This window comes from Pseudophryne corroboree, chromosome 7 (genome assembly GCF_028390025.1).
Source record: "Pseudophryne corroboree isolate aPseCor3 chromosome 7, aPseCor3.hap2, whole genome shotgun sequence".
NCBI lineage: Eukaryota > Metazoa > Chordata > Amphibia > Anura > Myobatrachidae > Pseudophryne > Pseudophryne corroboree.
In genome coordinates this window covers 247,701,730-247,727,457 of record NC_086450.1, presented here as the reverse complement: position 1 = coordinate 247,727,457, position 25,728 = coordinate 247,701,730, and the positions used below count along the sequence as shown (strand labels likewise).

The window sequence follows — 25,728 nt, the reverse complement described above, 5'->3', positions numbered from 1 at the left end:
CAGACTTCAGGAACCGGCGAGGGGGAGACGTCTCGAATTCCAATTTGTACCCCTGAGATACTACCTGCAGGATCCAGGGGTCCACTTGCGAGTGAGCCCACTGCGCGCTGAAATTCTTGAGACGGGCCCCCACCGTGCCTGAGTCCGCTTGTAAGGCCCCAGCGTCATGCTGAGGACTTGGCAGAAGCGGGGGAGGGCTTCTGTTCGTGGGAAGAGGCTGTTTGCTGCAGTCTTTTTCCCCTTCCTCTGCCCCGGGGCAGATATGAGTGGCCTTTTGCCCGCTTGCCCTTATGGGGACGAAAGGACTGAGCCTGAAAAGACGGTATCTTTTTCTGCTGCGAGGTGACTTGGGGTAAAAAGGTGGATTTTCCAGCCGTTGCCGTGGCCACCAGGTCCGATAGACCGACCCCAAATAACTCCTCCCCTTTATACGGCAATACTTCCATATGCCGTTTGGAATCCGCATCCCCTGACCACTGTCGCGTCCATAATCCTCTTCTGGCAGAAATGGACATCGCACTTACTCTTGATGCCAGAGTGCAAATATCCCTCTGTGCATCTCGCATATATAGAAATGCATCCTTTAAATGCTCTATAGTCAATAATATATTGTCCCTGTCCAGGGTATCAATATTTTCAGTCAGGGAATCCGACCAAGCCACCCCAGCACTGCACATCCAGGCTGAGGCGATTGCTGGTCGCAGTATAATACCAGTATGTGTGTATATACTTTTAAGGATATTTTCCAGCTTCCTATCAGCTGGTTCCTTGAGGGCGGCCGTATCAGGAGACGGTAACGCCACTTGTTTTGATAAGCGTGTGAGCGCCTTATCTACGCTAGGGGGTGTTTCCCAACGCGCCCTAACCTCTGGCGGGAAAGGGTATAATGCCAATACTTTTTTAGAAATTAGCAGTTTTTTTATCGGGGGAAACCCACGCTTCATCACACACCTCATTTAATTCATCTGATTCAGGAAAAACTACGGGTAGTTTTTTCACAATCCACATAATACCCTTTTTTGTGGTACTTGTAGTATCAGAAATGTTCAAAACCTCCTTCATTGCCGTGATCATGTAACGTGTGGCCCTACTGGAAAATACGTTTGTTTCCTCACCGTCGACACTGGAGTCAGTGTCCGTGTCAGTGTCTGTATCGACCTGAGGTAACGGGCGTTTTATAGCCCCTGACGGTGTTTGAGACGCCTGTACAGGTATTAACTGATTTGCCGGCTGTCTCATGTCGTCAACAGTCTTTTGTAAAGTGCCGACACTATCACGTAATTCTTTCCATAAGACCATCCAGTCAGGTGTCGACTCCCTAGGGGGTGACATCACTAACACAGGCAATTGCTCCGCCTCCACACCATTTTCCTCCTCATACATGTCGACACAGCGTACCGACACACAGCAAACACACAGGGAATGCTCTGATAGAGGACAGGACCCCACTAGCCCTTTGGGGAGACAGAGGGAGAGTTTGCCAGCACACACCAGAGCGCTATATATATACAGGGATAACCTTATATAAGTGTTTTTCCCTAATATAGCTGCTGTATATATTAATATGCCAATTTAGTGCCCCCCCTCTCTTGTTTTACCCTGTTTCTGTAGTGCAGGACTGCAAGGGAGAGTCAGGGAGCCTTCCTCCAACGGAGCTGTGAGGAAAAAATGGCGCTTGTGTGCTGAGGAGATAGGCTCCGCCCCTTTTTCGGCGGCCTTTCTCCCGCTTTTTTGTGGAAAACTGGCAGGGGTTAAATACATCCATATAGCCCAGGAGCTATATGTGATGTATTTTTAGCCATTTAAGGTATTTTCATTGCGTCCCAGGGCGCCCCCCCCCAGCGCCCTGCACCCTCAGTGACCGGAGTGTGAAGTGTGCTGAGAGCAATGGCGCACAGCTGCGGTGCTGTGCGCTACCTTATTGAAGACAGGACGTCTTCTGCCGCCGATTTTCCGGACCTCTTCACTCTTCTGGCTCTGTAAGGGGGCTGGCGGCGCGGCTCCGGGACCCATCCATGGCTAGGCCTGTGATCGTCCCTCTGGAGCTAATGTCCAGTAGCCTAAGAAGCCCAATCCACTCTGCACGCAGGTGAGTTCGCTTCTTCTCCCCTTAGTCCCTCGATGCAGTGAGCCTGTTGCCAGCAGGTCTCACTGAAAATAAAAAAAATAAGATTTTACTTACCGATAAATCTATTTCTCGTAGTCCGTAGTGGATGCTGGGACTCCGTCAGGACCATGGGGAATAGCGGCTCCGCAGGAGACAGGGCACAAAATTTAAAAGTTTGACCACTAGGTGGTGTGTACTGGCTCCTCCCCCTATGACCCTCCTCCAAGCCTCAGTTAGGATACTGTGCCCGGACGAGCGTACACAATAAGGAAGGATTTTGAATCCCGGGTAAGACTCATACCAGCCACACCAATCACACCGTACAACTTGTGATCTGAACCCAGTTAACAGTATGACAAACGTAGGAGCCTCTGAACAGACGGCTCACAACAATAACAACCCGATTTTTTTGTAACAATAACTATGTACAAGTATTGCAGACAATCCGCACTTGGGATGGGCGCCCAGCATCCACTACGGACTACGAGAAATAGATTTATCGGTAAGTAAAATCTTATTTTCTCTGACGTCCTAGTGGATGCTGGGACTCCGTCAGGACCATGGGGATTATACCAAAGCTCCCAAACTGGCGGGAGAGTGCGGATGACTCTGCAGCACCGAATGAGAGAACTCCAGGTCCTCCTTAGCCAGGGTATCAAATTTGTAGAATTTTACAAACGTGTTCTCCCCTGATCACGTAGCTGCTCGGCAGAGTTGTAATGCCGAGACCCCTCGGGCAGCCGCCCAAGATGAGCCCACCTTCCTTGTGGAATGGGCCTTGACAGATTTAGGCTGTGGCAGGCCTGCCACAGAATGTGCAAGTTGAATTGTGCTACAAATCCAACGAGCAATCGTCTGCTTAGAAGCAGGAGCACCCAGCTTGTTGGGTGCATACAGTATAAACAGCTAGTCAGATTTTCTGACTCCAGCCGTCCTTGAAATATATATTTTCAATGCTCTGACAACGTCCAGCAACTTGGAATCCTCCAAATCGCTAGTAGCCGCAGGCACCACAATAGGCTGGTTCAGGTGAAACGCTGAAACCACCTTAGGCAGAAAGTGAGGACGCGTCCGCAGTTCTGCCCTGTCCGAATGGAAAATCAGATATGGGCTTTTATACGATAAAGCCGCCAATTCTGACACTCTCCTGGCTGAAGCCAGGGCCAGTAGCATGGTTACTTTCCATGTAAGATATTTCAAATCCACCGATTTGAGTGGCTCAAACCAATGGGATTTGAGAAAATCCAAAACTACATTAAGATCCCACGGTGCCACTGGGGGCACAACCGGGGGCTGTATATGTAGTACTCCTTTTACAAAAGTCTGGACTTCAGGAACTGAAGCCAATTCTTTCTGGAAGAAAATCGACAGGGCCGAAATTTGAACCTTAATGGACCCTAATTTGAGGCCCATAGACAATCCTGTTTGCAGGAAATGTAGGAATCGACCCAGTTGAAATTCCTCCGTCGGGGCCTTCCTGGCCTCACACCACGCAACATATTTTCTCCAAATGCGGTGATAATGTTGTGCAGTCACCTCCTTCCTGGCTTTTACCAGGGTAGGGATGACCTCTTCCGGAATGCCTTTTTCCCTTAGGATTCGGCGTTCAACCGCCATGCCGTCAAACGCAGCCGCGGTAAGTCTTGGAATAGACACGGTCCCTGCTGAAGCAGGTCCCGTCTTAGAGGTAGAGGCCACGGATCTTCCGTGAGCATCTCCTGAAGTTCCGGGTACCAAGTTCTTCTTGGCCAATCCGGAGCCACGAGTATCGTTCTTACTCCCCTTTGCCGTATAATTCGCAGTACTTTTGGTATGAGAGGCAGAGGAGGAAACACATACACTGACTGGTACACCCATGGTGTTACCAGAGCGTCTACAGCTATTGCCTGAGGGTCTCTTGACCTGGCGCAATACCTGTCCAGTTTTTTGTTGAGGCGGGACGCCATCATGTCCACCATTGGTCTTTCCCAATGGACCACAATCATGTGGAAGACTTCTGGATGAAGTCCCCCCTCTCCCGGGTGCAGATCGTGTCTGCTGAGGAAGTCTGCTTCCCAGTTGTCCACTCCCGGGATGAACACAGCTGACAGTGCTAACACATGATTTTCTGCCCAGCGGAGAATCCTTGCAGCTTCTGCCATTGCCCTCCTGCTTCTTGTGCCGCCCTGTCTGTTTACGTGGGCGACTGCCGTGATGTTGTCCGACTGAATCAACACCGGCTGACCCTGAAGCAGAGGTTTTGTAGATTGCTCTTAGCTCCAGTATATTTATGTGAAGAGACGTCTCCAGGCTTGACCACACGCCCTGGAAGTTTCTTCCCTGTGTGACCGCTCCCCAGCCTCTCAGGCTGGCATCCGTGGTCACTAGGACCCAGTTCTGTATGCCGAATCCGCGGCCCTCTAACAGATGAGCACTCTGCAACCACCATAGCAGAGACACTCTTGTCCTTGTGGACAATTTTATCCGCTGATGCATCTGCAGATGCGATCCGGAACATTTGTCCAGCAGATCCCACTGAAAAGTTCGTGCATGGAATCTGCCGAATGGAATCGCTTCGTAAGAAGCTACCATTTTTCCCAGGACTCTTGTGCATTGATGCACAGATACTTTTCCTGGTTTTAGGAGGTTCCTGACTAGATCGGATAACTCCCTGGCTTTCTCCTCCGGAAGAAATACCTTTTTCTGAACAGTGTCCAGAATCATCCCTAGGAACAACAGACGTGTCGTCGGGATCAGTTGGGATTTTGGAAAATTCAGAATCCACCCGTGTTGTTGGAGCACTACTTGGGTTAGTGCTACTCCCACCTCCAGCTGTTCTCTGGATCTTGCCCTTATCAGGAGATCGTCCAAGTAAGGGATAATTAAGACGCCTTCTCTTCGAAGAAGGATCATCATTTCGGCCATTACCTTGGTAAAGACCCGGGGTGCCGTGGACAATCCAAACGGCAGCGTCTGAAACTGATAATGACAGTTTTGGACCACGAACCTGAGGTACCCTTGGTGTGAAGGACAAATTGGAACATGAAGGTAAGCATCCTTGGTGTCCAAGGACACCATAAAATCCCCTTCTTCCAGATTCGCTATCACTGCTCTGAGTGACTCCATCTTGAACTTGAATTTTTGTATGTACAGGTTCAGAGATTTTAGATTTAGAATCGGTCTTACCGAGCAGTCCGGCTTCGGTACCACAAATAGCGTGGAGTAATACCCCTGTCCCTGTTGTAGGAGGGGTACCTTGACTATCACCTGCTGAGAATACAGCTTGTGAATGGCCTCCAATACCGTCGCCCTGTCGGAGGGAGACGTTGGCAAAGCAGACTTTAGGAAACGGCGAGGAGGGGACTTCTCGAATTCCAACCTGTAACCCTGAGATACTACCTGCAGGATCCAGGGGTCCACCTGTTCTTATAGGAACGAAAGGACTGCGGCTGAAAAGCCTGCGGCTTTTTCTGCTGGGAGGTGACCTGGGGTAAAAAGGTGGATTTTCCGGCCGTTGCCGTGGCCACCAGATCCGATAGACCGACCCCAAATAATTCCTCCCCCTTATACGGCAATACTTCCATATGTCGTTTGGAATCCGCATCACCTGACCACTGGCGCGTCCATAAACTTCTTCTGGCAGATTGGCATCAAGAGTAAGTGCGATGTCCATGAGTGCAAATATCTCTCTGTGCATCTTGCATATAAAGAAATGCATCCTTTAACTGCTCTATAGTCAGTAAAATACTGTCCCTATCCAGGGTATCAATATTTTCAGACAGTGACTCCGACCATGCCACGCCAGCACTGCACATCCAGGCTGAGGCGATTGCTGGTCTCAGTATAACACCCGTATGTGTGTATATACTTTTTAATGTATTCTCCAGCCTCCTATCAGCTGGATCCTTGAGGGCGGCCGTATCAGGAGACGGTAACGCCACTTGCTTTGATAAGCGTGTGAGCGCCTTATCCACCCTAGGAGGTGTTTCCCAGCGCGCCCTAACCTCTGGCGGGAAAGGGTATAATGCCAATAACTTCTTTGAAATTAGCAGTTTTCTATCTGGGGTAACCCACGCTTCATCACACACTTCATTCAGTTCCTCTGATTCAGGAAAAACTATCGGTAGTTTTTTCACACCCCACATAATACCCCTTTTTGTGGTACTTGCAGTATCAGAGATATGCAAAGCCTCCTTCATTGCCGTGATCATATAACGTGTGGCCCTACTGGAAAATACGTTTGTTTCTTCACCGTCGACACTGGATTCAGTGTCAGTGTCTGGGTCTGTGTCGACCGACTGAGGTAAAGGGCGTTTTACAGCCCCTGACGGTGTCTGAGACGCCTGGACAGGTACTAACTGGTTTGCCGGCTGTCTCATGTCGTCAACCGACTTTTGTAGCGTGCTGACACTATCCCGTAATTCCATAAACAAAGCCATCCATTCTGGTGTCGACTCCCTAGGGGGTGACATCACCATTACAGGCAATTGCTCCGCCTCCACGCCAACATCGTCCTCATACATGTCGACACACACGTACCGACACACAGCAGACACACAGGGAATGCTCTGATAGAAGACAGGACCCCACTAGCCCTTTGGGGAGACAGAGGGAGAGTTTGCCAGCACACACCCAAGCGCTATAAATATATATAGGGACAACCTTAATAAGTGTGTTCCCTTTATAGCAGCTCAAATATTATAAATATCGCCAATAAGTGCCCCCCCTCTCTGTTTTTACCCTGTTTCTGTAGTGCAGTGCAGGGGAGAGTCCTGGGAGCCTTCCTCGCAGCGGAGCTGGGCAGGAAAATGGCGCTGTGTGCTGAGGAGAATAGGCCCCGCCCCCTTTTCGGCGGGCTTCTTCTCCCGGTTTTTTTGGAACCTGGCAGGGGTTAAATACATCCATATAGCCCCAGGGGCTATATGTGATATATTTTAGCCAGAATAGGTATATTACATTGCTGCCCAGGGCGCCCCCCCCAGCGCCCTGCACCCTCAGTGACCGCTGGTGTGAAGTGTGCGGAGAGCAATGGCGCACAGCTGCAGTGCTGTGCGCTACCTCATGAAGACTGAGACGTCTTCTGCCGCCGGTTTCTGGACCTCTTCTCTATTCGGCATCTGCAAGGGGGTCGGCGGCGCGGCTCCGGTGACCCATCCAGGCTGTACCTGTGATCGTCCCTCTGGAGCTAGTGTCCAGTAGCCTAAGAAGCAAATCCATCCTGCACGCAGGTCAGTTCACTTCTTCTCCCCTAAGTCCCTCGTTGCAGTGAGCCTGTTGCCAGCAGGACTCACTGAAAATAAAAAACCTAACAAACTTTTTCTAAGCAGCTCTTTAGGAGAGCCACCTAGATTGCACCCTGCTCGGACGGGCACAAAAACCTAACTGAGGCTTGGAGGAGGGTCATAGGGGGAGGAGCCAGTACACACCACCTAGTGGTCAAACTTTTAAATTTTGTGCCCTGTCTCCTGCGGAGCCGCTATTCCCCATGGTCCTGACGGAGTCCCAGCATCCACTAGGACGTCAGAGAAAACCTATTTAAACTTTTACTCTAAGCAGCTCAGGAGAGCCACCTAGATTGCACCCTTCTCGTTCAGGCACAAAATCTTAACTGAGGCTTGGAGGAGGGTCATAGGGGGAGGGGCCAGTGCACACCAGCTAGTCCTAAAGCTTTTACTTTGTGCCCAGTCTCCTGCGGAGCCGCTATTCCCCATTGTCCTTTCGGAGTCCCCAGCATCCACTAGGACGTTAGAGAAATGAGTGTGTAATCTGACTGGTAAGACATAATGCAAATGCAACCAGATGCAGCATTCCGTATAAACATACTACTCCTGCCGAGCTTCATCATAGGAATGTCTTCCCTACATGATACCAAAATTAAACAGGCTAGCATCAATAACTAGACATGCTTGAGGGTCCCCACTACTTTTCCACATCAAGAAAAGGAAAACAAATACTAAGCAATAGACCAAACTAGACTTGACCTTTGATAACTGCATACCTGATGTGCGTTAGGTGACCTCACCTGCTCAGCTTTCTGATGAAACACGGCAGACATAGCCAGTATTGTACTCCTCTCATCCAGCGCTGCTGCAAATCCCTTCCACTCCTGATCCAACTGGGTGGAGATCTGCTTGATCTGTTGTGAAGCATAATGACCAGCTTCGATCAGACGGGAAGCCACCGACATGATGCGATTAATGTTGACGTATGCATTCTGAAAGACAAGAGGGACATGAAAAGTTTTGCACACCTATCAGCAAAAACTATGGTCTTTATTTGTCCTCTACATATTGTGAATGTCCCGAGACGAAACTGAAATAGATGGTACTGCATTCAAGTCACAAGGGGGTAAATATATGAAGCAGTGATAAAAGTGGAGAAGTAAGCCAGTGGAGAAGTTGCCCATGGCAATCAATCAGCTGCTTTGTATAATTGTATAGTATGCAAATTATAAATGTTACGTCAATGTTGATTGATTGCCATGGGTAACTTCTCCACTGGCTCACTTCTCTTCTCTTATCATTGCTTCATACATTTACCCCAAGATCTACTAACATCACTAATAATAAGAATTTACTCACCGGTAATTCTATTTCTCGTAGTCCGTAGTGGATGCTGGGACTCCGTAAGGACCATGGGGAATAGCGGCTCCGCAGGAGACTGGGCACAACTATAAAGAAAGCTTTAGACTACTGGTGTGCACTGGCTCCTCCCACTATGACCCTCCTCCAGACTTCAGTTAGGATACTGTGCCCGGAAGAGCTGACACAATAAGGAAGGATTTTGAATCCCGAGTAAGACTCATACCAGCCACACCAATCACACCGTATAACTCGTGATACAATACCCAGTTAACAGTATGATAACAACTGAGCCTCTCAACAGATGGCTCAACAATAACCCTTTAGTTAAGCAATAACTATATAGAAGTATTGCAGACAATCCGCACTTGGGATGGGCGCCCAGCATCCACTACGGACTACGAGAAATAGAATTACCGGTGAGTAAATTCTTATTTTCTCTGACGTCCTAAGTGGATGCTGGGACTCCGTAAGGACCATGGGGATTATACCAAAGCTCCCAAACGGGCGGGAGAGTGCGGATGACTCTGCAGCACCGAATGGGCAAACTCTAGGTCCTCCTCAGCCAGGGTGTCACACTTGTAGAATTTAGCAAACGTGTTTGACCCCGACCAAGTAGCTGCTCGGCAAAGTTGTAGAGCAGAGACCCCTCGGGCTGCCGCCCAAGAAGAGCCCACCTTCCTCGTGGAATGGGCTTTCACTGATTTAGGATGCGGCAGTCCAGCCGCAGAATGTGCAAGCTGAATCGTACTACAGATCCAGCGAGCAATAGTCTGCTTTGAATCAGGTGCACCCAACTTGTTGGGCGCGTACAGGATAAATAGCGAGTCAGTCTTCCTGACTCCAGCTGTCCTGGAAACATAAATTTTCAGGGCCCTGACTACGTTCAATAACTTGGAAGCCTCCAAGTCTTTAGTAGCCGCAGGCACCACGATAGGTTGGTTCAGATGAAAAGCTGATACCACCTTAGGGAGAAATTGGGGACGAGTCCTCAATTGTGCCCTATCCATATGGAAAATCAGATAAGGGCTTTTACATGACAAAGCCGCCAATTCTGATATACGCCTGGCCGAAGCCAAGGCCAACAACATGACCACTTTCCACGTGAGATATTTCAATTCCACGGTCTTAAGTGGCTCAAACCAATGTGACTTTAGGAAATCCAACACCACGTTGAGATCCCAAGGTGCCACTGGAGGCACAAAAGGGGGCTGAATATGCAGCACTCCCTTAACAAAAGTTTGAACTTCAGGTAGTGAAGCCAGTTCTCTCTGGAAGAAAATCGATAGAGCCGAAATCTGGACCTTAATGGAACCCAATTTTAGGCCCATAGTCACCCCTGACTGTAGAAAGTGCAGGAAACGGCCCAGCTGAAATTCTTCCGTTGGAGCCTTCCTGGCCTCGCACCACGCAACATATTTACGCCATATGCGGTGATAATGGTTTGCGGTTACTTCTTTCCTAGCTTTAATCAGCGTAGGAATGACTTCCTCCGGAATGCCCTTTTCCTTCAGGATCCGGTGTTCAACCGCCATGCCGTCAAACGCAGCCGCGGTAAGTCTTGGAACAGACAGGGCCCCTGCTGCAGCAGGTCCTGTCTGAGCGGCAGAGGCCATGGGTCCTCTGAGATCATTTCTTGAAGTTCCGGGTACCAAGCTCTTCTTGGCCAATCCGGAACGATGAGTATAGTTCTTACTCCTCTTCTCCTTATTATCCTCAGTACCTTTGGTATGAGAGGAAGAGGAGGGAACACATAAACCGACCGGTAGACCCACGGTGTCACTAGAGCGTCCACAGCTATCGCCTGCGGGTCTCTTGACCTGGCGCAATACTTTTCTAGCTTTTTGTTGAGGTGGGACGCCATCATGTCCACCTGTGGCCTTTCCCAACGGTTTACAATCATTTGGAAGACTTCTGGATGAAGTCCCCACTCTCCCGGGTGGAGGTCGTACCTGCTGAGGAAGTCTGCTTCCCAGTTGTCCACTCCCGGAATGAACACTGCTGACAGTGCTAACACGTGATTTTCTGCGCATCGGAGAATCCTTGTGGCTTCTGCCATCACCGTCCTGCTTCTCGTGCCGCCCTGGCGGTTTACATGGGCGACCGTCGTGATGTTGTCTGACTGGATCAGTACCGGCTGGTTTTGAAGCAGGGGTTTTGCCTGACTTAGGGCATTGTAAATGGCCCTTAGTTCCAGAATATTTATGTGCAGGGAAGTCTCCTGACTTGACCATAGTCCTTGGAAGTTTCTTCCCTGTGTGACTGCCCCCCAGCCTCGAAGGCTGGCATCCGTGGTCACCAGGACCCAGTCCTTGTTATGAACCACAGGTAGTGGTTCATTCCTATTTTATGTTTATAAAGTTGTCTTGCATGCCAGGATTTCCTGTTGCTCTGTTTTAGAATACTCTTGTCTGCTGCCGCTGGTGAGTCTGTGTAATTGCAGCTTGTTCCCTTGTGTTCAGCCTCACCTGGCTGCTAATTTCATCTGGTCAGTTTGGAATCATGCAACAAGGCAGCTGCATGGGATTATTAATTAGGCCTCTCTGTTATATGCTGGCTGTTTGCAATTCACAGATGCTGGTGATATTCCTTGGTTTGCAGTCTGCTTGAGTTCTGAGCTTGGTTCCTGCTAGTTCCTGAGCTTCCTGTGTCAGTCCCTGTGTCGATTCCTATGTCTGATCCCGTGTCCTGCCGTGAGGCGTTCCTGTCCTGAGGTCCAGTACCGTTGCCTGTGCAAGTTTCTGGCTTCTTGGTGTCCACCGGTCTGTCGTTTGGGATTCTGCCTGTCCTCCAGTTCTGAGAGTCTGTGTCAGCAGCATTGGGAGTTCCTGTCCGTTTGCCAGTATTCGTACCGGTTCCGTGAGTAGCGGCACGGCCGCGTCCGTCGGCCTAGGCCGCTGTATTCCCTTATTATTTCTGTCACTGGTGTTTTGCAGAGGGTTCTGCTTATGCTGTCACCGCCGGTACACAAAAGTATTGTGTCGGCGTGTGGTCAGCATTTCCTTTGTTGTTCTTTTCCTTTGGCGGCAAGCCGCACATACTTTGGTTTTAGGTTTGTTAGTAGCCCCTGGCCTTGTTGTTTAGTCAGAGGGCCCCTTGTTATCACCCTGTCTCGGTTCACTCTTTGTCTCTCATTAAGACCTGAGGGGGCATCGAAGTTGGGCAGATGTAATCCGCCCTTCAAACGCGGCTGCCATGGGCTCAAGCAACCATAGTCTCGCAAGAGTGTACTGACAGCACGGGTGTTATGCACACCAGTGCCTGCAGGAAAGTACTGGTGTTTGAACTGTTATGCAAAACAGATGGACTCACAGACAAACTGGGGGATATGACATAATGTACACAGAAGGTGATAGGGTAACAAAATACACACAAAGTGAACAGAGAAGCCCAGAGGCTAAGGAACTGGGTATCTCCCTTGTATTAGAACTGCTCAGATGGAAAAGCAAGATGTTGTGTTTTAATACGTAGAGAACCCGAAATGCTGTTGCTAAGGGCAACAGCAAAACCCTAAAGGGTTACCAACGGGTGTGGCAGTAAACTCCTTGGTCAGAGATGGAATGATAGACACAAGGAGAATCTCCACAATCCTAATTCTCACTTGCAGTGCACAGGTTTTAGCTTACTGCCACTAAACTGACCCCTGACACCTAGCACAGTGAGACAGGATTAGACAGGCAAGTCTTAGAATACAGCCGCAAACTTGCTAAGTTCACAGAGTAGTAACAGAACCCCAGCAAGCTAAACGACTGACTCCAGTCTTACTGCTAGGTCTGGATTGGCAGAGTGTAATACCAAATCCCCAGGCCTATTTGCAGTAAGCAACAAACAAATACAAAGCTACACAGTACTGGCTAACTTTCATGAACTGACTAACCAACAAAGATTCAGCAGCATCTGCTTACCCTGAAAAGAGGCCTTATAAAGCAGGTGCTGTCCACGCCCCACTCAGACCTCACAGACTGTGAGCACAAAAACCAGCACCGGATCCCCTGCCGTGCACAGAGCCTATAACCACTGCACAGCAAAAGACCCGAACCGGAGTATCAGCTGCGCTCAGGTTACTCCACTAGCACTTGTCTCCCGGTTGCCATGACGACGTGGCAGCACAGGGCAGGAGACCCTAACAGTACCCCCCCTCTGACGAGGGGTCAAAGAACCCCTACCACCGGGTTTATCGGGGAACTGCGAGAAGAAAGAGCGTATCAGTCTGGGGGCATGAAGATCACAACTGCGCACCCACGACCGCTCCTCCGGGCCATACCCCTTCCAGTGCACCAAAAATGACAGCCGACCCCGAACCACCTTGGAGTCAAGAATCCTTTCAACAACAAACTCCCTCTGGCCACGTATCAGAAGAGGGGAAGGTCTTCCACTGGAAGAAGGATTACTAATCGCCCGTTTTAAAAGGGAACAATGGAATGTTTTATTGATACCCAAAGAACGGGGCAGATCTAACTGAAATGCCACCGGATTGATAACCCTGGTGATCTTATAAGGGCCGATGAACCGGGGCCCTAACTTATGAGATGGCTGTCTCAACTTCAAATTCTTGGTAGACAACCAGACGAAGTCTCCTAATTTGAAGCTGCAGGGTCTTTTCCGCTTATCAAAAACCCTTTTGGTCACTAATGACACAGACACAAGGGCTTTCTTCACTTTCCGCCAAATACCTCTAAGGACCGAAACCACAGAGGAACCACCAGGCGTGGAGTCCAGGGGGTCAAAAGAATTGGCCTTAGGATGATGCCCATACACACAAAGGAAGGGAGAGATCCCTGTAGCAGAGTGAGCCGCGTTGTTATAGGCAAACTCCGCCATGGACAGATGAGCAACCCAGTCAGTCTGACACTTGGAGACATAAAACCTGAGGAACTGCTCCAAGGACTGGTTCACCCTTTCAGTCTGCCCATTAGACTGCGGATGGTAGCCTGACGACAAGCTGACAGAAATCTGGAGATCGGAACAAAATGCCCTCCAGAATTTGGCCACAAACTGGGATCCGCGGTCAGAGACCACATCAAGTGGCAACCCGTGGAGACGCACAACATGCAGCATAAATAATTCAGACAGGCGTCTGGCTGATGGCAGCCCAACCAGTGGAACGAAGTGCGCCATCTTCGAAAACCTGTCAACGACAACCCAGATGGCTGTCATCCCCGAGGATTTGGGCAAGTCCACCACAAAATCCATTGAAATGTGGGTCCATGGCTTAGATGGGATAGAGAGTGGATGTAATGGGCCAACAGGAACCCCTCTAGGAGTCTTATTTCGGGCACAGATGTCACATGCCCGAACCCACTGATCCACATCCTTAGCCACCGAGGGCCACCACACCGCCCTAGATAGCAACTCCCGAGTTCTGGCAATACCCGGGTGACCTGCCGACTTCTTGGCATGGAATTCCAGGAACACTCGCTGTCTTAACCTAGGAGGCACAAACAAAAGACCTACCGGAAGGTCTGGAGGAGCCTGCTCCTGTGCTCTAAGGACTAATGATAAGAGGTCCTGGGTAATGCCCACTTTAATACATGATGGGGAAACAATGGGCAACGGCTCCTCGGTGGTCTCCTGGATTGGAGCAAAACTCCGCGAGAGCGCATCAGCCTTGATGTTTTTTGACCCAGGGCGATATGTTATCAAAAAATTAAAGCGAGCAAAAAACAAAGCCCATCGTGCCTGCCTGGCATTGAGACGCTTCGCTGACTCTAAATATGCCAGATTCTTATGGTCAGTGAGAATTGAGACCACAAACTTAGCCCCCTCAAGCCAGTGTCTCCACTCCTCGAGTGCATCCTTAATAGCCAACAATTCCCGGTTACCCACGTCATAATTCATCTCGGCAGGCGAAAATTTACGGGAAAAGTAAGCACAGGGATGAAGGCGATTATCAGACACTCCCATCTGAGAAAGCACTGCCCCAATACCCATCTCAGAGGCATCCACCTCCACCACAAAAGGACGCTCTGGATCTGGGTGTCGCAGCACCTTGGCCGAAACAAATGCCCTTTTGAGACGGGCAAAAGCCGCTTTAGCCTCACAAGACCAGTGAGCAACATCCGCCCCTTTCTTAGTGAGTGCCACCAAGGGCGCCACTATAGACGAAAATCCAGCGATAAATCGTCTATAAAAATTCGCAAAGCCCAGGAAACGCTGAAGCGCCTTCAAACTAGTGGGCTGCACCCAATCCAGGACTGCCTGTACCTTGGAACCCTCCATTTGGAAACCTTCTGGGGAGATAATATATCCTAGAAATGCGATTTGCTGAACTTCAAATTCGCACTTCTCCAGCTTCGCCCCAAGCCGGTGGTCTCTGAGTTTCTGGAGGACTAAGCGTACATGCTTCCGATGTTCCTCCAGGGAATGGGAGAAGATTAGGATGTCATCTAAGTATACAACTAAGAATCTATCCAAATATTCCCTGAGCACATCATTCATGAAATCCTGGAAGACTGCCGGGGCATTACAGAGCCCAAAAGGCATCACCAAATATTCATAATGCCCTGAGTTGGTATTAAAGGCAGTCTTCCATTCATCCCCCTCTCTTATTCGGATTAGATTGTACGCACCGCGTAGGTCAATCTTAGAAAAAATGGTGGCAGTACGAAGCTGGTCAAACAAGACCGAAATGAGAGGCAGTGGGTATGAGTTTTTAATCGTGATACGGTTCAATTCCCTGAAGTCGATGCAGGGTCGCAACGAACCGTCCTTTTTACCCACGAAGAAGAACCCCGACCCAACTGGAGACTGTGAAGGTCTGATAAATCCCTTAGCCAAGTTCTCCTGAATGTACTCTGCCATAGCCTGAGTCTCAGGACGTGACAGGGAGTACAACCTGCTCTTGGGAAGCTTAGCATTTGGCAACAAATCAATGGCACAGTCATAGGGGCGATGGGGAGGTAGTACCTCTGCAACTTTTTTGGAGAACACGTCCGCAAAATCTGCATAACACCCTGGCAATCCTGGCAAACTTAGCTGCGAGAGCCTGACTGGAAGGCTCAAGCAACTCCTGAAACAATCAGTACCCCAACTAAGAATCTCCCCAGAGACCCAGTCAAATTGAGGATTGTGGGCCCTTAACCAGGGTAACCCCAACACCAATGGGGCAAAAGTACAAACAGTCACATAAAAGGACAATTTTTCAGAGTGTGTGGCTCCAATAAACAAAGAAATCTGGCTAGTGCAAGAGGTAATTTTACCTTGGGATAATGGTTCCCCGTTTAACCCACAAATCTCAATTTCCGATGCCAAGGGTACTAAGGGAACAGAGTGTTTCAGGGCGAATTGGCGGGCCATAAAAACCCCGTCGGCCCCACTGTCCACAAAGGCCTCAGTCTTGACAGTTTGACCGAGGATCTTCAAGGTCACCGGAATGATAAAAGTCTTCTTGGGAAATTCTGACTTCTGGCCTGACAGGATATTTCCCATCACCCTCAGGCCCTGAAGTTTTCCGGCTTTTCTGGGCATGATACTACCACATGACCTTTATTCCCACAGTACAAACACAACCCCTGCTGTCTCCTCCGCGTCTTCTCACGCGAGGAGAGGCGGGTAGCCCCAATCTGCATAGGCTCCTCAGAAAATTCCTCAGAGTCTGAGGTTCCCTTGGGAAGGAAGGAAATCTCAGTCTCCCTTTCAAGCCTACGCTCTCTCAGCCGTCTATCCACCCGGATGGATAACTGCATGAGCTGATCCAAGTTATCAGGCAAGGGATATTGTACCAGTTGGTCCTTTATCTGGTTAGAAAGACCTCTTCGGTACTGGTGTCTCAGGGCTGGGTCATTCCACTGGGTATCATGGGCCAACCTCCGAAACTCCGTACAGTAAACCTCAACTGGCCTTCGCCCTTGCTTAAGGATCGAAATCTGAGCCTCGGCTGAGGCCGTCTTGTCAGGGTCATCATACAACATGCCCAGTGCCGTAAAAAAAGCATCAACACTTTTAAGCGACGGACAGTCAGGCTGCAACCCATATGCCCAGACCTGTGGGTCTCCTTGTAGCAAGGAAATCACTATGCCCACCCGCTGAATCTCCGACCCAGAAGACTGAGGCCTAAGCCGGAAGTATAGCTTGCAGCTCTCCTTGAAACAAAAGAACTGCGAGCGATCTCCAGAAAAACGATCCGGGAGATTTACTTTCGGCTCCTTAACCCCTGCAGGTGCTGCTGCTGCGGGAGCTCCGCCAGCAGCCTGGGAGGTGTGCATTTTAATGGACAAATCATTAAATTGTCGAGTCAGGACCTGCACCTGATCGACCACCTGTTGCAACGTATTTTGAGGGGTATGCTCCATATTCCCACAAAATTTCAACAGGAGTATTAGGCTGCTGAATATGTTATGCACACCAGTGCCTGCAGGAAAGTACTGGTGTTTGAACTGTTATGCAAAACAGATGGACTCACAGACAAACTGGGGGATATGACATAATGTACACAGAAGGTGATAGGGTAACAAAATACACACAAAGTGAACAGAGAAGCCCAGAGGCTAAGGAACTGGGTATCTCCCTTGTATTAGAACTGCTCAGATGGAAAAGCAAGATGTTGTGTTTTAATACGTAGAGAACCCGAAATGCTGTTGCTAAGGGCAACAGCAAAACCCTAAAGGGTTACCAACGGGTGTGGCAGTAAACTCCTTGGTCAGAGATGGAATGATAGACACAAGGAGAATCTCCACAATCCTAATTCTCACTTGCAGTGCACAGGTTTTAGCTTACTGCCACTAAACTGACCCCTGACACCTAGCACAGTGAGACAGGATTAGACAGGCAAGTCTTAGAATACAGCCGCAAACTTGCTAAGTTCACAGAGTAGTAACAGAACCCCAGCAAGCTAAACGACTGACTCCAGTCTTACTGCTAGGTCTGGATTGGCAGAGTGTAATACCAAATCCCCAGGCCTATTTGCAGTAAGCAACAAACAAATACAAAGCTACACAGTACTGGCTAACTTTCATGAACTGACTAACCAACAAAGATTCAGCAGCATCTGCTTACCCTGAAAAGAGGCCTTATAAAGCAGTTGCTGTCCACGCCCCACTCAGACCTCACAGACTGTGAGCACAAAAACCAGCACCGGATCCCCTGCCGTGCACAGAGCCTATAACCACTGCACAGCAAAAGACCCGAACCGGAGTATCAGCTGCGCTCAGGTTACTCCACTAGCACTTGTCTCCCGGTTGCCATGACGACGTGGCAGCACAGGGCAGGAGACCCTAACAACGGGTGAGACAACGGAGATAGGGCGCCAGGGGCTATTCCCTTTCCATTCCCCTTTCCCAGCATTACGTCCTGGTGCTCTGGACTCGCTTCATAACATCTCCCTTGTTCTGAGCACCAGGAACCTAACATTATCACCAGCCATACCACAAAAAAGAAATAAAACTTTTTTTCTTTTTTGGCCCAGTCCAGTGTCTAGTCTAGAATCCAGTCCTGTCTAGAATTCAGTGTTTAGAATCCAGTCCGGTGTTTAGAATCCAGTCCGGTGTTTAGAATCCAGTCCGGTGTTTAAAAAAAAAAAAAAAAGTCTTGTTTTGTTTAGCAAAATTTAGTCTTGCCTTGCCTTGTCTTGTCTAGTTTTAAATCCTCCTATGTCTACTATGCAAGCCCTGCAGGCATCTCTCGCAGCCCTGAACTCTGTATTCAGTGCTTTGAGACCAGAGCGACTAGAAGTTTTGCAGCAATCCCTAAAGCAACTGCAAAACCTTCTGACTAAAATCTTGCTCATTTTGCCAGAAGTCGTTGAGAGTACATCTATCTCTAAAGAGACTCTTGTTCACAGTATGGTGACAAGAGAATCCTCTGGTTTAATTGAAGAGAAAAGGTTTAAAAGTTTTCTGCGGCCCAGGCACTCAGAAGAGGAGCGTCTGCGTCGCAGAAACTTAAACTTATGCCTATATTGTGGGGGTTTAGGCCATTATCTGCAGACCTGTGAGTTGCGCAAGCCAAAGTGTGGTGACGAGTCTTGCCCTCTGGCCAAGTTGAGTCATGATACAAGACTTACTCCTGTCTCTACTGTGGCAGAGGTACTTGTCACACAACCCACACAAAAAAGCTCTCTGTCCTATAATTGGGGTCCTTGGGCAAGGGAGCCCCATTATAGATTCAGGAATCAAAAGAGAATGTTTCTCTCCTCTCTAGGGGTTCCTGTGGAAGCGGAGTTGCAAGTCCCTGGAGTGGTGCCCGATGCCCAGGTTCCTGGAGCGGTGCCCGATGCCCAGGTTCCTGGAGCGGTGCCCGATGCCCAGGTTCCTGGAGCGGTGCCCGATGCCCAGGTTCCTGGAGCGGTGCCCGATGCCCAGGGTCCTGGAGCGGTGCCCGATGCCCAGGGTCCTGGAGCGGTGCCCGATGCCCAGGGTCCTGGAGCGGTGCCCGATGCCCAGGGTGCTGGAGCGGTGCCCGATGCCCAGGGTGCTGGAGCGGTGCCCGATGCCCAGAGTGCTGGAGCGGTGCCCGATGCCCAGAGTGCTGGAGCGGTGCCCGATGCCCAGAGTGCTGGAGCGGTGCCCGATGCCCAGAGTGCTGGAGCGGTGCCCGATGCCCAGAGTGCTGGAGCGGTGCCCGATGCCCAGAGTGCTGGAGCGGTACCCGATGCCCTAGCTTATAGAGGGACATCAAATATTATTGTTCAGGTGTCCATACCGAAAGGGGTCTCAGAAGCTGTTACCCCAGGTAGGGACTTGAAAAGCGCAACCCTAGAAAGGGTCTCTAAAACCATAGTTCTTGAGGGGAACTCGAGAAGCAAAACTCCAGAAGGGATCTTTGAAGTAATATCCCCAAGTGGGGTCTCGAGAGACGCAGCCCCAAAGAAGGGTCTAGAAGTCGCTTCCCCAGGAAAGAACTTAAGAAGCATAGCATTAGTGGAGGATCTGAACGTTATTGCTTCAGCAAAAGTCCCGGAAGTCATAGTCCCGGGAGAACTTTCGATAATTATTGACTCAGAGAGGGAGGCCGATGGCCCGATCCCAGTCAGGGAGGCCAACGGTCCGGTCCCAGTAAAAGAATCCGAGGTGCTGGCCCCAGCGGGGTTCTCGGAGGCCACTGCCCCAGCGGGGTTCTCGGAGGCCACTGCTCCAGCGGGGTTCTCGGAGGCCACTGCCCGAGCGGGGTTCCCGGAGGCCACTGCCCGAGCGGGGTTCCCGGAGGCCACTGCCCCAGCGGGGTTCAGAAAGTCACTGCCCCGGGTGGGGTTCAGAAAGTCACTGCCCCGGGTGGGGTTCAGAAAGTCACTGCCCCGGGTGGGGTTCAGAAAGTCACTGCCCCGGGTGGGGTTCAGAAAGTCTCAGCCCCGGGTGGGGTTCAGAGAGTCTCAGCCTCGAGTAAGGTCAATAGTGACCAGGTCCTAGCAAAGCACTCCAGTCAGTCAGATGAGAAGGAAACAGATCCTGACTCTGATATCTCAACATCCATAATCTTTGATGGGGACTTAGCCCAATTTTTGGCACTTTACAAACACTATTACATTATTATGTTGTCTAGACCATTTCTGGGCATCACTTCAGAGAACATTGTGCTTTATCTGATTTATTCTTTTAGAGGAGAGCCTTTTGAGTGGGCGACCAGCCTAATGAAAGCTGAAGATCCCATTCTTCAGGATCCCCCAGCATTCAGTGATGCAATTATTAAAAGATATGGTTCCAAAGAAATTGGTTCAGGTTCCTCTAAGTCACCCATCTTGTCTGCTGAGAGTCCACCAAATACTGTAAACTCGGCACAAGAGTCCCAGCCCGTTGTTTTGACTGCAGGATGTGCTTTTTTGACTTCTTCTTCTAATAATAGTACTTTACCAGAAAGTTCAGCTCCCAAGGGTAAGAGACCTGTCTCTGATTTGAACGCAGCCTTGCTGGGTGGTACCATCAGTTCAGACAATGTTTGGGGAATTACCTTGGTCAGACCTAAAGAGCTTTGTAAAAAGAAGAAGAAGAAAAAGAAATAATTTTTGACTCTTGCCTTGATAAAAAAAAAAAAAGGATTTTTTTTCCCCTTGTCTTGTGTCCAGTGGCCACCATCAAGGGGAGGGCACTGTTACAAGTTGTTGCTACAGCTTGTTTTTTGTTTTCTTGTCTGTTAGACCAGTGTGTCAGTTTTTTTTTTTTTTGTATCCCTTGTTCTGGATAGTCTGAATTTTGGGGTCTTTTGACCCCTCCTCAAGGGGGGGGTAATGTTATGAGCCACGGCTGTGGCTCATTCCTGTTTTGCAGTTTTGTTCTGTATTTCATGTTATACTTCTGTTTATGTTCCCGTGGGTGTCATGGGGTGCTCGGAGCTCACCCTTAAGGAGGGGATACTGTTATAAACCACAGGTAGTGGTTCATTCCTATTTTATGTTTATAAAGTTGTCTTGCATGCCAGGATTTCCTGTTGCTCTGTTTTAGAATACTCGTCTGCTGCCGCTGGTGAGTCTGTGTAATTGCAGCTTGTTCCCTTGTGTTCAGCCTCACCTGGCTGCTAATTGCATCTGGTCAGTTTGGAATCATGCAACAAGGCAGCTGCATGGGATTATTAATTAGGCCTCTCTGTTATATGCTGGCTGTTTGCAATTCACAGATGCTGGTGATATTCCTTGGTTTGCAGTCTGCTTGAGTTCTGAGCTTGGTTCCTGCTAGTTCCTGAGCTTCCTGTGTCAGTCCCTGTGTCGATTCCTATGTCTGATCCCGTGTCCTGCCGTGAGGCGTTCCTGTCCTGAGGTCCAGTACCGTTGCCTGTGCAAGTTTCTGGCTTCTTGGTGTCCACCGGTCTGTCGTTTGGGATTCTGCCTGTCCTCCAGTTCTGAGAGTCTGTGTCAGCAGCATTGGGAGTTCCTGTCCGTTTGCCAGTATTCGTACCGGTTCCGTGAGTAGCGGCACGGCCGCGTCCGTCGGCCTAGGCCGCTGTATTCCCTTATTATTTCTGTCACTGGTGTTTTGCAGAGGGTTCTGCTTATGCTGTCACCGCCGGTACACAAAAGTATTGTGTCGGCGTGTGGTCAGCATTTCCTTTGTTGTTCTTTTCCTTTGGTGGCAAGCCGCACATACTTTGGTTTTAGGTTTGTTAGTAGCCCCTGGCCTTGTTGTTTAGTCAGAGGGCCCCTTGTTATCACCCTGTCTCGGTTCACTCTTTGTCTCTCATTAAGACCTGAGGGGGCATCGAAGTTGGGCAGACGTAATCCGCCCTTCAAACGCGGCTGCCATGGGCTCAAGCAACCATAGTCTCGCAAGAGTGTACTGACAGCACGGTTGAGACAACGGAGATAGGGCGCCAGGGGCTATTCCCTTTCCATTCCCCTTTCCCAGCATTACGTCCTGGTGCTCTGGACTCGCTTCATAACATCTCCCTTGTTCTGAGCACCAGGAACCTAACAGTCCTGTATGCCGAATCTGCGGCCCTCTTGAAGATGAGCACTCTGCAGCCACTACAGCAGAGACACCCTTGTCCTTGGAGACAGGGTTATCAGCCGATGCATCTGAAGATGCGATCCGGACCACCTGTCCAACAGGTCCCACTGAAAGGTTCTTGCATGGAACCTGCCGAATGGAATTGCTTCGTAGGAAGCTACCATCTTTCCCAGGATCCGCGTGTAGTGATGCACCGACACCTGTTTTGGTTTTAGGAGGCCTCTGACTAGAGATGACAGCTCCTTGGCCTTCTCCTCCGGGAGAAACACTTTTTTCTGTTCTGTGTCCAGAACCATCCCCAGGAACAGTAGACGTGTCGTAGGGACCAGCTGTGACTTCGGAATATTTAGAATCCAGCCGTGCTGTTGTAGCACCTCCCAAGATAGTGCTACCCCGACCAACAACTGCTCCCTGGACCTCGCCTTTATCAGGAGATCGTCCAAGTACGGGATAATTAAAACTCCCTTCTTTCGAAGGAGTATCATCATTTCGGCCATTACCTTGGTAAAGACCCTCGGAGCCGTGGATAGACCGAACGGCAACGTCTGGAATTGGTAATGACAATCCTGTACCACAAATCTGAGGTACTCCTGGTGAGGATGGTAAATGGGGACATGCAGGTAAGCATCCTTGATGTCCAGTGATACCATGTAATCCCCCTCGTCCAGGCTTGCAATAACCGCCCTGAGCGATTCCATCTTGAACTTGAATTTTTTTATATATGTATTCAAGGATTTCAAATTTAAAATGGGTCTCACCGAACCGTCCGGTTTCGGTACCACAAACATTGTGGAATAGTAACCCCGTCCTTGTTGAAGTAGGGGCACCTTTACTATCACCTGTTGTGAATACAGCTTGTGAATTGCCTGTAACACTGCCTCCCTGCCTGAGGGAGTGGTTGGTAAGGCAGATTTGAGGAAACGGCGGGGGGGAGACGTCTCGATTTCCAGCTTGTACCCCTGAGATACTACTTGAAAGATCCAGGGATCCACCCGTGAGCGAGCTCACTGATTGCTGAAATATTTGAGACGGGCCCCCACCGTACCTGGCTCCGCCTGTGGAGCCCCAGCGTCATGCTGTGGACTTAGAGGAAGCGGGGGAGGACTTTTGCTCCTGGGAACTGGCTGTATGCTGCAGCTTTTTCCCCCTACCTCTGCCTCTGGGCAGAAAGGACGCGCCCTTAACCCGCTTGCCCCTATTGGGCCGAAAGGACTGTACCTGATAATACGGTGCTTTCTTTGGCTGTGAGGGAACATGGGGTAAAAATGTAGACTTCCCAGCCGTTGCTGTGGAAACGAGGTCCGAGAGACCATCCCCGAACAACTACTCACCCTTATAAGGCAGAACTTCCATGTGCCTTTTGGAATTTGGATCTCCTGTCCACTGCCGAGTCCATAACCCTCTTCTGGCAGAAATGGACATTGCACTAATTTTAGATGCCAGCCGGCAAATATCCCTCTGTGCATCCCTCATGTATAAAAGTGCGTCTTTAATATGCTCTACGGTTAGCAATATAGTGTCCCTGTCTAGGGTATCAATATTTTCCGACAGGGAATCTGACCATGCAGCTGCAGCACTGCACATCCATGCTGAAGCAATAGCTGGTCTCAGTATAACACCTGTGTGTGTATATATAGACTTCAGGATAGCCTCCTGCTTTCTATCAGCAGATTCCTTCAGGGCGGCCGTATCCGGAGACGGTAGTGCCACCTTCTTTGACAAGCGTGTGAGCGCTTTATCCACCCTAGGGGATGTTTCCCAACGTGCCCTATCCTCTGGCGGGAAAGGGTACGCCATTAGTAACCTCTTAGAAATTACCAGTTTCTTATCAGGGGAAGCCCACGCTTCTTCACATACTTCATTTAATTCCTCAGATGGAGGAAAAGCTACTGGTAGTTTTTTCTCTCCAAACATAATACCCTTTTTTGTGGTACCGGGGGTAACATCAGAAATGTGCAACACATTTTTCATTGCCTCAATCATGTAACGTGTGGCCCTACTGGAAGTTACATTAGTCTCATCGTCGTCGACACTGGAGTCAGTATCCGTGTTGACATCTGTGTCTGCCATCTGAGGTAGCGGGCGTTTTAGAGCCCCTGATGGCTTTTGAGACGCCTGGGCAGGCACAGGCTGAGAAGCCGGCTGTCCCACATTTGGTATGTCGTCAAACCTTTTATGCAAGGAGTCGACACTGTCGCGTAATTCCTTCCACAGCACCATCCACTCAGGTGTTGACCCCGCAGGGGGTGACATCACATTTATAGGCATCTGCTCCGCCTCCACATAAGCCTCCTCATCAAACATGTCGACACAGCCGTACCGACACACCGCATACACACAGGGAATGCTCTGACAGAGGACAGGACCCCACAAAGCCCTTTGGGGAGACAGAGAGAGAGTATGCCAGCACACACCAGAGCGCTATATAACACAGGGATCCCACTATAAATGAGTGTTTTCCTTTATAGCTGCTTATTTTATATATATACTGCGCCTAAATTTAGTGCCCCCCCCTCTCTTTTTTACCCTTCTGTAGCTTGTAGACTGCAGGGGAGAGCCAGGGAGCTTCCTTCCAGCGGAGCTGTGAGGGAAAAATGGCGCCAGTGTGCTGAGGGAGATGGCCCCGCCCCTTTTCCTGGCGGACTTCTCCCGCTTTTTCTGGAATTCTGGCAGGGGTATTTTTACACCTATATAGCCTTCCTGACTATATATGGTGTAGATTTGCCAGCCAAGGTGTCTTATATTGCCCTCAGGGCGCCCCCCCCCCCCCCCAGCGCCCTGCACCCATCAGTGACCGGAGTGTGAGGTGTGCATGAGGAGCAATGGCGCACAGCTGCAGTGCTGTGCGCTACCTTGTTGAAGACTGAAGTCTTCTGCCGCCGATTTTCCGGAACACTTCTTGCTTCTGGCTCTGTAAGGGGGCCGGCGGCGCGGCTCCGGGAACGAACACCAAGGTCGGGTCCTGCGGTCGATCCCTCTGGAGCTAATGGTGTCCAGTAGCCTAAGAAGCCCAAACTACCACCAGTTAGGTAGGTTCGCTTCTTCTCCCCTTAGTCCCTCGCTGCAGTGAGTCTGTTGCCAGCAGATCTCACTGTAAAATAAAAAACCTAAAATATACTTTCTTTCTAGGAGCTCAGGAGAGCCCCTAGTGTGCATCCCGCTCAGCCGGGCACAAGATTCTAACTGATGTCTGGAGGAGGGTCATAGTGGGAGGAGCCAGTGCACACCAGTAGTCTAAAGCTTTCTTTATAGTTGTGCCCAGTCTCCTGCGGAGCCGCTATTCCCCATGGTCCTTACGGAGTCCCAGCATCCACTTAGGACGTCAGAGAAATAATGAAACCTTATATGTTGCTGTGATGGAACAAGCTACAAAAAGGTTAATAAGCACAACTCTGGAACTAATAGGTTTATTCTTCATAGAGCTGAAAAAAAGCTTTAAATAGAAATTTTGTCTTATGTGTGGTCAGTGTATCAGAATCACTGAGCCGTGTGTCCGGGATATACAATTCATGAAACGTTAGCAGTGTCCCATAGCAAGTAACAGGTTGTAGAAACTTTACATATTTGATACTTCATAACTTGACTATTTATGCATTTCCATAGGTTCCAATACATGCTAAGCTGGCCAAGTGCAACCTGTGCTCGTCTACCTGGCCACTCAGGTAGAGAAAAAGGTGATTTGTTAAAGAGA

General features: G+C 49.7%; 1 protein-coding gene across 5 annotated transcripts in view; it reads right to left on the bottom strand.

The window, feature by feature from the left end:
• The window catches only part of KALRN (kalirin RhoGEF kinase), a 1,402,249-nt gene that overhangs the window by 742,483 nt on the left and 634,038 nt on the right, over window positions 1–25,728 (bottom strand). For all 5 annotated transcript variants that reach the window (XM_063934074.1, XM_063934073.1, XM_063934072.1 and 2 more), the window contains exon 7: window positions 8,109–8,300. In XM_063934074.1, coding sequence (XP_063790144.1) covers window positions 8,109–8,300 — 192 coding nt within the window. The remainder of the gene's footprint in view (window positions 1–8,108; window positions 8,301–25,728) is intronic.